General features: G+C 41.9%; 1 protein-coding gene across 1 annotated transcript in view; it reads right to left on the minus strand.

Annotated features, from left to right (window-relative positions):
* Positions 1–12,135, minus strand: part of LMAN1 (lectin, mannose binding 1) — a 32,063-nt gene extending 19,928 nt beyond the window's left edge. Inside the window, exons 1-5 of the mRNA XM_007069425.4 lie at positions 11,650–12,135; positions 9,562–9,716; positions 9,367–9,474; positions 2,644–2,705; positions 1,620–1,719 (exon numbers count right to left, since the gene is read on the minus strand). Coding sequence (XP_007069487.2) covers positions 1,620–1,719; positions 2,644–2,705; positions 9,367–9,474; positions 9,562–9,716; positions 11,650–11,875 — 651 coding nt within the window. The 5' untranslated portion in view covers positions 11,876–12,135. The remainder of the gene's footprint in view (positions 1–1,619; positions 1,720–2,643; positions 2,706–9,366; positions 9,475–9,561; positions 9,717–11,649) is intronic.
* Between the last annotated feature and the right edge of the window lie 2,185 nt (positions 12,136–14,320).

A 14,320-nucleotide genomic window follows, 5' to 3' on the forward strand; every position in this document is an offset into this window, starting at 1 on the left:
AGAGCAATTCTGATACAGAAACTACAAAACCTGACCCACCAAAAAAGAAAATGAACCTTCTGTTGGTGGCATCTGACTCAGATAATGAAAATGAACATGTGTCGGGCAGCACTGCCTTGGATTGTTATCAACCAGAACCCATCATCCACATGGACATGTCCGCTGGAAGGGACATACGAATCTGTAGCGCACCTAGCATGTAAATATCTTGCAATGCCGGCTACAACAGTGCCATGCAAATGCCTGTTCTCATTTTCTGGTAACATTGTAAACAAGAAGTGGACAGCATTATCTCCTGTAAATGTAAACAAACTTGTTTGTCTTACTGATTGGCTGAACAAGAAGTAGGACTAAGTGGACTTGCACCTCTAAAATTTTACACTATTTTGTTTTTGAATGCAGTTATTTTTTGTACATAATTCTACATCTGTAAGTCCAACTGTCATGATAAAGAGATTGCAGTGAAGTACTTGTATTAGGTGCAAATACTTGTAATCAAAAATATAGAGTGAGGACTGTACACTTTGTATTCTGTGTTCTAATTGAAAACACCACATTTGAAAATGTACAAAACATCCAAAAATATTAAAAAAATAATAGAATACAATTTATTTAAATCACTTAGCCCTAATTTATGTTATTCTCACAGCAAAATGACTGACCAAGTATTATTTTATCAACTACAATTGAGTAATAGCATAGTAAAAGCATCCTGATTAATTAACGTAAGTTATTAACCAAATCACAGTGTTTTAATATCATGCTGCAAAGAGCCATAAGACACATTAAAGAGCCACCTGCAGCTCCCGAGCCTCAGTCTAAGCATCCCTGGAGTAATACAAGTAGAGTCTACAGAATTCAGAAAGTAGTTCTATTATCCAGCATGCAAGAGTATTACACAAGTTCTGACAAATGTAATAATTTCCTATATGCTTTATGATGCCACTCAAAAGCTTGGCTTCAATGTACAACCAAGGCTTAGAGAGGGCCTCCTTCACCACAAAATGCACTGAGTTGCTTGAGCTAACAGCCCTGAGATCTAAAGTATTGGTGAAAGTGTCAGGGCCCACTCAATAAAGGGCTCCAGGAAAGATGCATCTTTTCTGAGGCTTCCTGGTGTTTGCTTTTTGGAGGACATCTTTTACTACTTTTACCCCAAAGCAAAAGAGTTGAACATATTAATTAGCTGGAACTTGGTACTTGGCACATTTTATGGAAGCCCAGAATTAAGGTTAAAAATAGAACGTGTATTTCATAGCTACCTCATCCTAGTGCCATTTCTTAATCCAGAGTGGGTTCATTCCATCACAAACTTAAAACAATTTCTTGGACATTTCCTTACATCATAAAAAACACCAAAACTGGACATACCTGCCAAAAGCAGCCTCGGAATGTAGAAGCAAGAATGTTGCAGGTGCATAGCAGAGTTAAGGAAGCTTGCAGAGTGGCTGTCCACACTATACGTTTCTCTGATTTCTATCAGTCCCTCATCTTCATAAGTTCTACAGTTCACTTGCCTTTTTTTTTTTTTTAAATTAAGTATGAAATTTTCTTGAACTCTTAAAGCTCCAGAAGTTGAATAATGTACTGCGTTATCTCAAGACTACCAAAGTACTTACAGTTAGTGTTTTTTCGTAATATATAATCTTTGCTCTGACAGGATAGGGCTTGTTACGAAAATCTCTCTGACAAGATGCCAATGCTTGTGTGGAACCATCACTACGAAAGAAGAGAATCTGCTTACAGAACTACATCTTTACTATGTACTAGCTAGAAAAAAAGGCATGAAAATTTCATTATTTTAGTGGATTACAAATGTCAAGCAAATCTTTCCAAGAACAAAAGCCCTCTGGATAGTTAAATTAAGTTTTGCATTTCCAAAAGGTTTAGGATTGACAGCACTGGAAGTGAAGTCCTTTAGCACAGGACACAAGCATGGGCAGAGGCAGTACAAGCTTCCCAATGCTACCTTTCCAATGTGCTTCAGTACTGACCCAGAGGGACCACCTCTCTATTCAGATAGCTAACAAGGGTGCCAAATGTGATGTAGACATTCGTCCATCAGGAATAGGAATAAGACCACCAATTCATTTCACAAAGGTGTCACAGTTATAAACTGGAAGCTACTTGTGATCACTGAGAATTTGTGGCATATCTGAATGAGTGATCTACAGGTGAAAGGTTCTGTTCCTCACCTATTTATTTGAGCCACCTTGTCCCAGTACACTCGGTATTATATTACCACAACATTCACTATGCTATTTTTTAAAAAATTTTGGCGCTCCTGTGCAGCTTCTGCTAAATTCACAACAGATAAAATAAAATTCAAAGCTATTAAATTATACTAGTGAACCATCAACACACAAAAAAAGCGTTTTATAGTTCTACTCAAATTCAACCTCTCCATGGAAGAAGAATCTGTTGGAAAAGTGTATGCTTCTAAGTGATTTCAATCAATGCAGTTATATTATAACATACACACACACAGACTGGCATGTGCACCTACATGGACACAACAAAAACTATTTGACATTCTCTTACCAATAATAATTAAGTGTCTTCAACCTTGTTTAAAAAGCCTCTGAACATTTCAGCATTCAGTACTACAGGTCTATCTCATTCAAACAAAATTAACAGACTTACTTCTGATGGTCATAAAGGAGTTTTCCATTGTTGCCTACAACAATTATTGATGGATTGTTTTTCTGAAAGACAAACCATATGAACAAACAGGGTTTTAAAATTTAAAATGAAGTAATTTTACAAATTATAAACAGATTCAATATACAATTTCATTAACAGCCTTCCCAACACCACGGTAGTAGGCTATGGAGACAGCCAAAGTCTTAACTCTGATGCAGCTTTGGTGGGACGGGAGTAGGAAAACTGAACAGTTTGATGAAATGGCACTGTGTCAGTCAACACAAAGAACGGCACCCTGCTTTTGTTCTAGAAAAGATCTGTTAGTGGGAAAAAAAAGTACAGGCGTTCAGTTATGGGCAGGCTATTTTCATATTTACTATTTATTCTTGCAATTTGATAATTTAAAAATAAAAACAGAAGGTATTAGTTGAAAGATGATCAAATCCAATAAAGATACAGCATTTCATTCCTAAACACTATATACTCATGGGAGAAATAAGCACGTCTGCCTTTGGTTACACAACAACAGGAGCAGTGGGTAAAGGACTGACCCTCCATTCCACTAGTATCTTTGGAGGATGTTAAACAAAAGCTGCTAAGTTAGACATTTTAAAATTAGCAGGTTCAGATAACAAGCATCCAAGAGCTTTAAAAGAGCTGGCTGATGAGCTCACTGGACCATTAATGTTGATTTGCAATATGTCTTGGAGCACTGGAGAAATTCCAGAAGACTAGAAGAAAGCTAATGGTCTGCTAATTTTTAAAAAGGTAACAGGATGACCTGAGTAATTATAGGCCTGTCAGCCTGACATCGATCCTGAGCAACATAATGGAGTGGCTGATACAAGTCTTGATTAAACAAGGGTAATGTAATTAATGCCAATAAACATGGGTTTATGGAAAACAGGTCCTGTTAAACTAACTCATCTTTTTCGATGAGAGTATAATTTTGGTTGATGAGGTCATAGCATTGACATAACATACTCAGATTTCTGTAAGGCATTTGACTTGGTACATCATGACATTTTGATTAAAACCTAGAACAATATAAAACAAACATGGTTCACATTAAATGGATTAAAACTGGCTAACTGATCGTTCTCAAAATGTAACTATAAACAGGCGACAGTCATTGAATGGGCCTGTTTCCAGCTCTTGGCCCCATGCTATTTAAAAAATTTTATCAATGACATGGAAGAAAACAAAATCATCACTGATAAAATTTGCAAAGGACACAAAAAATTGGGGGAGTAGTAAATAACGACAAGGAGAGATCACTGATGTAGAGCAATCTGGATCGCTTGGTAAACTGAGCACAAGCAAACAATGTAAATGTATACATCTAGTAACAAAATGCAGGCCCTACTTGAGTGATTGGGAATTGTATCCTGGGAAGCAATAACTGAAAAAGATTTGGGGTGGAAGATAATCTGCTGAACATGAGCTCCCTGTGTGACGTTGTGGCCAAAAGTGCCAATACGATCCTGGGATGCATAAAGTGGGGAATCTCAAGAACGAGTAAAGAGGGTATTTTACCTCTGAATTTGGCACTGGTGTGACCACTGCTGGAATACTGTGTCCAGTTCTGGTGCCCACAATTCAAGAAGGACGTTGATAAATTAGACAGGGTTCAGAGAAGAGCCATGTAAATTATTGAAGGATTAGAAAACGTGCCTTATAGCGATAGACTCCAGGAGCTCAATCTATTTAGTTTAAGGGGTGACTTGATTACAATCCATATATTATCTACATGGAGGACAAATATTTAATAGTGAGCTCTTCAATCTAGCAGAGAAAGGCATAATTCAATCCAATGTCTGGAAGTTGAAGCTAGACAAATTCAGACTGGAAATAAGACAAATTTTTTAACCGTGAGAACAATTAACTATTGGAACAATTTACCAAAGGTAGTGGTGGATTCTCTATCACTGAATTTTTAAATCAAGATGGTATGTTTTTCTAAAAGATGTGCTGTAGAAATTATTTTGGGGAAGTTCTATGGCCCGTGTTATACAAGAGGTTGGACTAGATCATCATAATGGTCCTTTCTGGTCTTGGAATCTATGAATCTAAGTTGACTTCATTACATTCATAAAAAAAACCACTTACAAATAACTTCTAAGAGACTATACATATAACAGACAGACAGAGATATATTTGAAAGTGTTAGTTTAAGTTGTTATAAGCTTGGAAGAAACTAAAAAGATATAAGATTTACAACACCATACTAACTGAAAGCCTCCAAGGGTTGAAAAGATGAATTAGTTATGCAGAAAACATGGAGTTTGGGAGACCCCTAAAAGGTGAAAAAAATTCCTTCCCTCCCCTCAAAGTACATATTATTCCACTAGAATTCTATATAATTCTTTCAGAGTAACACCGTGTTAGTCTGTATTCGCAAAAAGAAAAAGGAGTACTTGTGGCACCTTAGAGACTAACCAATTTATTTGAGCATGAGCTTTCGTGAGCTACAGCTCACTTCATCGGATGCATACTGTGGAAACTGCAGAAGACATTATATACACAGAGACCATGAAACAATACCTCCTCCCACCCCACTCTCCTGCTGGTAATAGCTTATCTAAAGTGATCATCAAGTTGGGCCATTTCCAGCACAAATCCAGGTTCTCACCCTCCACCCCCCGCCCCGCCCCACCCCAAACTCACAAACCACACAGTGTCACTTTGGATGGGCTATTACCAGCAGGAGAGTGAGTTTGGGGGGGTGGGGGGGTGGAGGGTGAGAAAACCTGGATTTGTGCTGGAAATGGCCCAACTTGATGATCACTTTAGATAAGCTATTACCAGCAGGAGAGTGGGGTGGGAGGAGGTATTGTTTCATGGTCTCTGTGTATATAATGTCTTCTGCAGTTTCCACAGTATGCATCCGATGAAGTGAACTGTAGCTCACGAAAGCTCATGCTCAAATAAATTGGTTAGTCTCTAAGGTGCCACAAGTACTCCTTTTCTTTTTATATAATTCTTTGCATTCTCTACAACATACTCCTTTGAGAAAGAGTAAGGAAATGCCCTTAGAAAGAAGGAAAGAAATCTAAAATAGAAATATAAATTTGGAGTTCACTTTTTCCCCCCCATTGTTCTTGAATTGTATTTGGGAATTCCTCCATGTTAAAGTCTCCAGCAGTTTTGTTTTTTAAGCAAATCTTTTAAAATAAGTTCTGACTATAGACCAGAGGTGGACAAACTACTTCCTGCGGGCCACATCTGACCTGTGGGCCCGTCCTGCCCGGCCCTTGAGTTCCCAGCCGGGGAGGCTAGCCCCCAGCCCCTCCCCGTGTCCTCCTTCCCCCACAGTGACACTGCCATGCAGGCAGCGCTTTGGCCCGCCGCTCCTGCTGGCAGCGCAGCGGACTCTGGCTGGGCTGCAAGCTCCTCCCGCTCTGAGCAGCATTGTAGGGGTCCTGGGGGGTTGGATAAGAGGCAGGGGGTCCCTGGGGGCAGTCAGGGGATGGGGAACAGGTGAGTTGGATAGCGCGTGAGGTCCCGAGGGGCCTGTTAGGGGGCGGGGGTGTGGACAGGGGTCAGGGCAGTCAGGGAGCGGGGGGCTGGATACAGGATGGGTCCCAGGGGCGCAGTTAGGGGCGGGGGGTCCTGGGAGAGGGCAGCCAGGGGACAAGGAGCAGCGGGGCGTTGGATGGGTCGGGGGTTCTGAGGGGGGCAGTCAGGGGGTGGGAAGTGGGAGGGGGCAGATGGGGGCGGGGGCCAGGCTGTTTGGGGAGGCACAGTCTTCCCTATCTAGCCCTCCATACAATTTTGTAACCCCGATGTGGCCCTCGGGCCAAAAAGTTTGCCCACCCCACTACAGACCGTAACCTATTTGACTGTGTCCCTGCAGCATGACAAAATACAAAAAAGTTCCTAGTGTGTGAGGACTATAGGGAATTATACTTAACAAAAACAAAAAAACAAAACAATTATTTCTGCTTTTCTATGGCTACATTTAATCTTGTAGGTTAATTATACAACCACATTCAATTAGGTCAGTGTTTATCCTGGAGTTAGGCCATGTCTACACTTACACTTTCGTCATTAAAACTTTTGTCGCTCAGGGATGTGAAAAGACATTCCTTGATAAAACTATTTTTTTTGCACCCCTGAGCAAAAAAAGAGGAAAAGCACAGCAACGAACAGCGCTTCACTATCGTAAGCCACTCTCCTGTCGACGAAGCTACTGCCCCTCATTCGGGGTGGTTTTATTTTGTAACTGTGAGAGCTCTCTCCCGGCGACAAAGAGTGGCTACAGTGCGCACCTTAAAATGGCATGGCTGCAGCGGCACAGCTGGGCTGTTTTAAGGTGTGCAGTGTAGACGTGGCCTAAGTGTTTTAGTGAAATTAAAATACTTTATTAGTACCATTTAATTGTTCATTTAAGTTTAAAAGTGTCAATATTCAACTGGGACTAGTGAGTTTTTAAAATATTTGCACATAGTTCAGACTAAGTTTACAAATTATTCACATTTCAAAGGCTAATGAACAGTAATTAAGATTTTAAGTATTTTAGAAGAGATTACATGAGCTGCTAACTTGAAGCATTCTGCATTAATTGTTAACCAGCAAGCTGATTTCTGTAAAAGGTCATGTCTGGAAATAGGAGATATAATGCCTTGAAAAGAGCCAAAGAAATCAAAATCAAAGAGAATAAAAAGACAATTTTTGCTCCTTAAAGAGATCTTAACATCAGATGATGGGATTGCAATATTATCCCGCAATATTATCCCACAATATTATCACAAGTCTTGTGATATTTGGTGTTTTTTCTAAAGCTCCAGCTCCTGAAATAATGAGAATCTGAGTTGTCATTTAAAAAAAGACACACAAAAAAAATTCTTGCCACCATGGTTGCAGAGAAAATATGGAAAAAAGAGACACAAGTGAAACTTAAGGCTCAAAAAGCAGAAGGCAGAGAGAGAGAATTTTAAAAAACCTTGTGATTTTTAAATCAATTTCATGATTTTGAGGGCATGATTCATGAGACTTTGGGGTGGCTCGATTCTTACCTCCGCTCCCCTCCCCATATGCAGCGTTAAGGGGCCAAAGCTATGTAAAGACAATCAAATAGATTTGGATCCAGCCAGAGAGAGGACTCCTCTGGCACAGGAACTGAGGAAGACAGCCACAGGTTGTCTTCTGTGGACCCGCTCAAAAATCTCAGTGTAGAATACATTCCGAGACATAATGCTATGGCAATTCTGAGCAGCACTGACAGGATGCCACAACTCAGTCCTCCAGGGCTATCAAATTAGATGCCAGGGTCCACTCTGGTTCCTAGACCTTCCCAAAACTGGGGGAACATAATGGTGACTTAAAGGCACCCTTACCCCTTGTCCCCAGGCTGTGAGTTCTGTGCTATACCCTTTAGAGGTACTACATAAAATCTCACCTGTGGTCTTTAAACTTCTGTGCTGTGTATTAATAGGTGTGGTTAACATATGTACAGATAGTTCTGACAGTATTTCAAAATTGAAGAATTTATTCTAGTCTGTCTACTGTGTACAGTCTGACTATCAGAATCCATAAGACTCACCTGCTTATTAGAATTACCAAAAAAAAAAAGAAAAAGTTCACATAGTTGGACATTATTACAAAACATCTTCAACAAATGACACAAAAGTTTGGATCCCTAAAGCAACTTGATCACACTGCAAATTCTGTATATTTTAGGATGTCAAAAATGCCTTAATATTTAGATAAGAAAAAACACAGGGATATACATGCAAAGTTAACATCACTGTAGGAACATTAACAACTGTATTACATTACTCATTTTAACTATTCAACCTTAATGATGCCCTTGCCCTAACAGAATTTTTATATACATTTAGTTCCCTACTGTTACTTTTTTTTTTAAAACCAGAAAATACCAGGGGCACAGGTATACTTCTTGGTAGTACCATAACAGTGCCTATAAAAGTAGTAAGCACTTAGGAGTTAAGAAACCACTTTCCAGATAGTGGAAAGGTACCGAGGAGTAGACAGGGACAAGGAATCTAGAAAACACCTCACTACCCATTCCTCCAGCTAGGGAGGACAGAACTAAAACTGCCTGAGGAGCAAGGGAGTATTCTGGCCAGTTATTTTTAAAACTTCCTGTGATGTAGAAAGTCTGCATCATTCTGGGACAAAAAAAATCCAAGCAAATAGGAAATTTGGACTGAGAGAGATTGAAATGTCTCAGATTAGGAAAAAAAACCGCCATGCTGTATTATTTAGGTAGAGTACAGAGCAGTTGGATGCAGAAGAATCTAAAATAAAGAAGCAGTGGTCACGCAAAGCTTCAAAAACATGCACTTCCTGATCTGCATACATATGCCAGTATCCCTCTCCTAACGCATAAACATTTAGACCTAATAAAATACAAGGGGTTTCAAAATGTTTAACTATCAAAACCATTTTTCCTTCAAATCTATCAAAGGAACTGATCCTCAATTACAGCAAGGTTCATCTTTCAAGCTTCAGCATTTAAAAAAAAAAAAAAAAAACCCATAGCCTGGTCAAAAAGGAGTCTTTTCGGAAACTGCATAACAGAAAAGTTGTAAAGCTTCATTTTCTCTTTTTTTTTTAAACCTGCATCTAACTGAAAACCAAAAAAACCCAATATAAAACAGCAAATTTTTCACAAAAAGTATAACCATGCGTGAACACAAAATGGTAAAAGTGAAACCATTCTGGAACCTTTATTACAAGAGTTTGCTTCCAACTAACCTTTCCATCATTGTCAAAAGAGTCAAAGAAAATGCCAACACCATTCCAAGTATCAGCTGCCCCAAAAACTGGACCTTCTAATCCTTGACCTTCAGTAAACCAGATTGCCTGTGCACAGAAATTAAATAAAGTAATAAATTAAGATTCAAATTTATCAAACAAATTTGTTTTCAAAATTAAATCAAGTTTATTTACTAGTCCATCAGCTCCAATCCGGCCTCTCCCTGTCACTCGAAATGTCACCTCAACCTCCCAGTATTCAAATATGGACTTGGTTTTTGTCCACACTGATCCTCTCTGGCTTTTTAAAGATGGAGTTATTCGAATCTGATCTGCACTAGGTATGGCATCTGAAAAAGAAAAAGAGAAAAAAAGAAAAAAACAGTGAACATATGAGAGAACATGAAGAGCACATCCTGCAATTATAAGGCAAATACTGGATTTGCTAAGCACACTTTACCTTATAATTTTGCAGATAGATGGTCCCTCTAACTGAAGAGCCAACTGTTTTCGGATTGTAGTTTTAAGAACCTAACATTTGAACAGTTAAGGGGCAATTAAAGTAGCAACATGTTTAAATTTAACATTTCATTGTCAAAATTTTACAGCTAAGGCACCTAGAGGTTAAGTGACTTGTTCAAAATCCATACAAGAGGCCAAAAACAATCTGAAACTCCTAATCCTGCTCTGCAGCCAAAGAGCTAACATAACAAACATTTGCTGTAGAAGATAAACAGCAAATGGGAGAGTTATCAAGTGGTTATTTACACATGGCTTTATTATCAAGCTTGCTACTGACTGCCTGCATGATCTTGAGCAAGTCACTTCAAAATAATTGGCTGAGGAACCTGAACTGGTAGCTTCATTTTCAGCACACCTTTTAAGAGTCAAACCACTTATTTAGGTGTCTAATTATAGATGGTAGATTTTGCCTTTACCTCTCTTATACCACAATTGTGATGCACGATTCTACTTGCCTGTCTAAAAGGTGCATTGTGAGGCTTAATTCTTTAACAATAATACAGTGCTTGGAGATCATGGAAAGATAATCCATCAGCACCAAGTTTCTTTTATGCAATAAATGTGAGGAAAGCATATGCCAAGGACACGACCAAAGTCGCCAGGTACCCTCTTGAAATTGTGTATGGACACCCTAATTTGTTTATAGCCGTACAGACCAGATGTCATATTGTCACTGGACTAATTCCAAAGATTTAACTACATGTGCATCAGTCTTTCTCCCACAAAATTGTTCTAAAGTGACTTGACATTCCACCCTGCCACAAATGACACCATATTTACCAGAGCAACAAGGTGGGTGAGGTAATATCTTTTATTGGCCCAACTTCTGCTGGTGCGAGAAACAAGCTTCTGAGTCACCAGAGCTCTTCTTCAGATTGGGGAAATATATTCCAAGCATCATAGTACAGTTATGAATTTAAGCTTCCTCAAAATGTGTGTTAATTACACATGCTACACAATCTGTTCCACCTTGCATTTGGCTGTGATGCTCGGAGTACCTTTCAAAGATCTGAAGAAAACCTATGTGTGGCTTGAAAGCTTGTCTCGTTCACCAACAGAAGTTGGGCCAATAAAAGATATTACCTCACGCACCTTGTCTCACTAATATCCTGGGACCAACAGGGTTGCAATTACACTACATACCTGGTTGTCATGACATAGAGCTGCATCCACAGTACAGTGATGAGAAACTTTTTTTTAAAAAAATAGTCACCCTGAATTCTTCACCTACTTTTATTGTGATCCCCAAAGCCAGTTGTGCTACCAGACACAGCACAGGGCACAAGGAGATGATTTCAGGGGGTTTATGATTATAGACACCCCCCACCACGCTTTGCTCCAGGGTCTCCGTGGGTGGGAGGGAGGAGCTTAGGTACTGTGGATAACTATGACTACAGAGCCTCAAGCTCCACGTACGCTTGTGTGCGGTGTCCCCACGCTCATATGGGGGCCAGTAGTCCGGGAATCATGCCCATAGAGCCAGGCGCCCCCCGGGGACGCGCCAACGGAGCCGGGCGTCTCCCAGGGCCATAGGGGACCAGCACTAGCGAGGGAATGCCCAGGGGGCCAGGCGCCCCCCGGGGCCGGAGGGGGCCGTAAGTGGGGGGGTGAGGTAGCCCAGGTCTCCCCTCAGCCGGAGGGGGTCAGTACTGCGGGGGGCGGGGCCAACGAAGCAGGCGCCCTCCCCCCCCCAACTGGCGCTACCGGGGGTTGCGAGGGCACAGGTCACTCCTCGCCCCAGCGCGGGCCGCGGATACTTACTGCCCGTGTGGACCCAGAACGGCACCGACCCGTCCGCCTGCACCAGGTGCGGCCCCTTGAAGCTGTACTTGTACTCGAAGCGGCGGTGCGGCTGGGCAGCGACCCCTCCCGCTGCCCCCAGGCTGCTGGCCCCGGCGGGGAGGAGCAGGCGGCAGCCCAGGCAAAGCAACGCGGCCCAAAGCACGTTCCCCCCAGCCTGGCAGCGCCGCTGCATGGAGACCGCCATCTTGGACTCTGCCACGGGGAGCCCGGCACGGCCAACAGGGCGCTGCCTGATTGGCTGCGGAGTCTGCTGGCCAAAGGGCAAAGTTGAGCGCGGGGCTACATGTCAGCGCCGCTCGCGGGGGCGGGGACAGGGAAGGAGAGGCCCCGCCCCCAGGACGCCCCGCTCCCTCTTCTCTTCCTCTGCCTCGTCAGTGCGTCACTCCGTCGCCCGCACTGCTCTCAGTCGCCTCCTTTCCCCCGCCCCCCGCCTCCCCCAGGCCAGGAGTGGGCGGCAGAGCGGAGGGGCGCCACAAAGGGAGGGAAACGGCTCCTCTGGAGGGGGCGGAGTCGGAGGGGAGGTGGCATCCATGGAGAGGCGGGCCTGTTCTGTTAGTTTAGATGGCATATATGGGCTGAACAGCCTCAAACAGTATTCAAGCAGGTGCGGGGGTTTGCCGGCTCAGGTCCATGGCAAACACCCTCTGAAAAATCCTTCCAACTTGTCCTTAAAGATACAGAAAAGAAGGAAAAACAGTGGAAGGCTTCGAAGGGCATTAGACGAGGCTTTAATTTTAACACTATCCCTTGTACCCTTTCTCTTTGGCTGTAAAGGGTCTTTAGAAGGAACCTCCGGGCCTGCCCTCCACCCATTTGGCAGTCTTTTAGGTGGTATTAAAGATGGTAATAACTGTCCTTTTTGGGGAAAAGTTAGTTGAGATGGGCAGCTGCTCTTGTTAAAGGGAACCTAAAAGCCATAACAAGACAAACACAAAGGAAGGGAGAAAGAAAAGAACAGCAAAGATTAAAAATGCAGCTTCCATCTGTGGTGTTGACTCTCACTTGTAACCTCACTGCTGAACAAACACAGGAACAGCACGCAGTCTTATCAGGCACTCCTAGACCTGGCAAACTCGTACCAGCTGCCAGCTGTTTAGGGAATTTATTTTAGACACCTCTTTTGGGTCACAGTCTTACAGCAGTGTTGCAAAATAGACAGTCTTGGCTGGCAAAGCCACACTCTTATTAGACAGAAGGAAAAAGGAGAGAGAGAAAGAAAAAGTAAGGTAGAGAAATAAAAGGACATATGGGGGTAGGGGAAGAGATAAAGTCTCACATCTCAGATGGTGTTCAGAAGTCAACTGCAATGGATGGAGGTGGTGATGTCATCTGGCTCCCTCTCTCTATCCTGGTCTGCTCAGGACATCTGTCAGAATTAGGATGAAGAAGGTCCAAGGTCCTAGGAAATGATGGGGTAACAATCATGATGATGAAACTCGTGCCAGTAGTGAATTTTCCCCCAAAAGTCTCTTTCTTTAAGGACCCACCAAAAAGAGTGCTGGTTAGAATAGCCCTCTCATTATTTTGTCCACCAGTTAAGCCTAGTTTCTGACACGCCAGTTTTAGTTCACTGATTTCTGGTTTACAAAGTATGATCTTAACAGTCCTTGAGTTATGTCAGGAGGTGTCAAGGTTCCTTCCCCACTCTGAACTCTAGGGTACAATGTGGGGACTTGCACGAAAGACCCCCTAAGCTTATTCTTACCAGCTTAGGTTAAAAACTTCCCCAAGGTACAAACTTTGCCTTGTCCTTGACAGCATGCTGCCACCACTAAGCATTTTAAACAAAGAACAGGGAAAGAGACCACTTGGAGACGTCTTCCCCCAAAATATCCCCCCAAGCCCTACACCCCCTTTCCTGGGGAAGGCTTGATAAAAATCCTTACCAATTTGCATAGGTGAACACAGACCCAAACCCTTGGATCTTAAGAACAATGAAAAAGCAATCAGCAATCTGAAAAGAGAATTTTAATTAAAGAAAAGTAAAAGAATCACCTCTGTAAAATCAGGATTGTAAATACCTTACAGGGTAATCAGATTCAAAACATAGAGAATCCCTCTAGGCAAAACCTTAAGTTACAAAAAGACACAAAAACAGGAATATACATTCCCGCCAGCACAGCTTATTTTACCAGCCATTAAACAAAAGAAGACCTAACACATTTTCTAGCTAGATTACTTACTAACTTAACAGGAGTTGGAAGGCTTGCATTTCTGATCTGTTCCCGGCAAAAGTATCACACAGACAGACAGAACCCTTTGTTCCCCCGTCTCCAGATTTGAAAGTATCTTGTCCCCTCATTGGTCATTTTGGGTCAGGTGTCAGCTAGGTTATCTTAGCTTCTCAACCCTTTACAGGTGAAAGGGTTTTGCCTCTGGCCAGTAGGGATTTTATAGCACTGTATACAGAAAGGTGGTTACCCTTCCCTTTATATTTATGAGAGGAGGTCTTTTGGTTTGGACTAATTCAGGCTTTCTGACTCCATTTTGTACCTTTTCCCATCAACATTTGTTATTATATGTTATTGTGACCTTTTATATACTTTCACTCACTTTTTACATTTGAGCTCACAATTAGGGGAAATTTGTAGGCCCAGTTATCACAACAGTCAGAGAGGAGACAGAAGGG

The sequence above is a fragment of the Chelonia mydas genome, chromosome 5 (genome assembly GCF_015237465.2).
Source record: "Chelonia mydas isolate rCheMyd1 chromosome 5, rCheMyd1.pri.v2, whole genome shotgun sequence".
Taxonomy (NCBI): Eukaryota; Metazoa; Chordata; order Testudines; family Cheloniidae; genus Chelonia; species Chelonia mydas.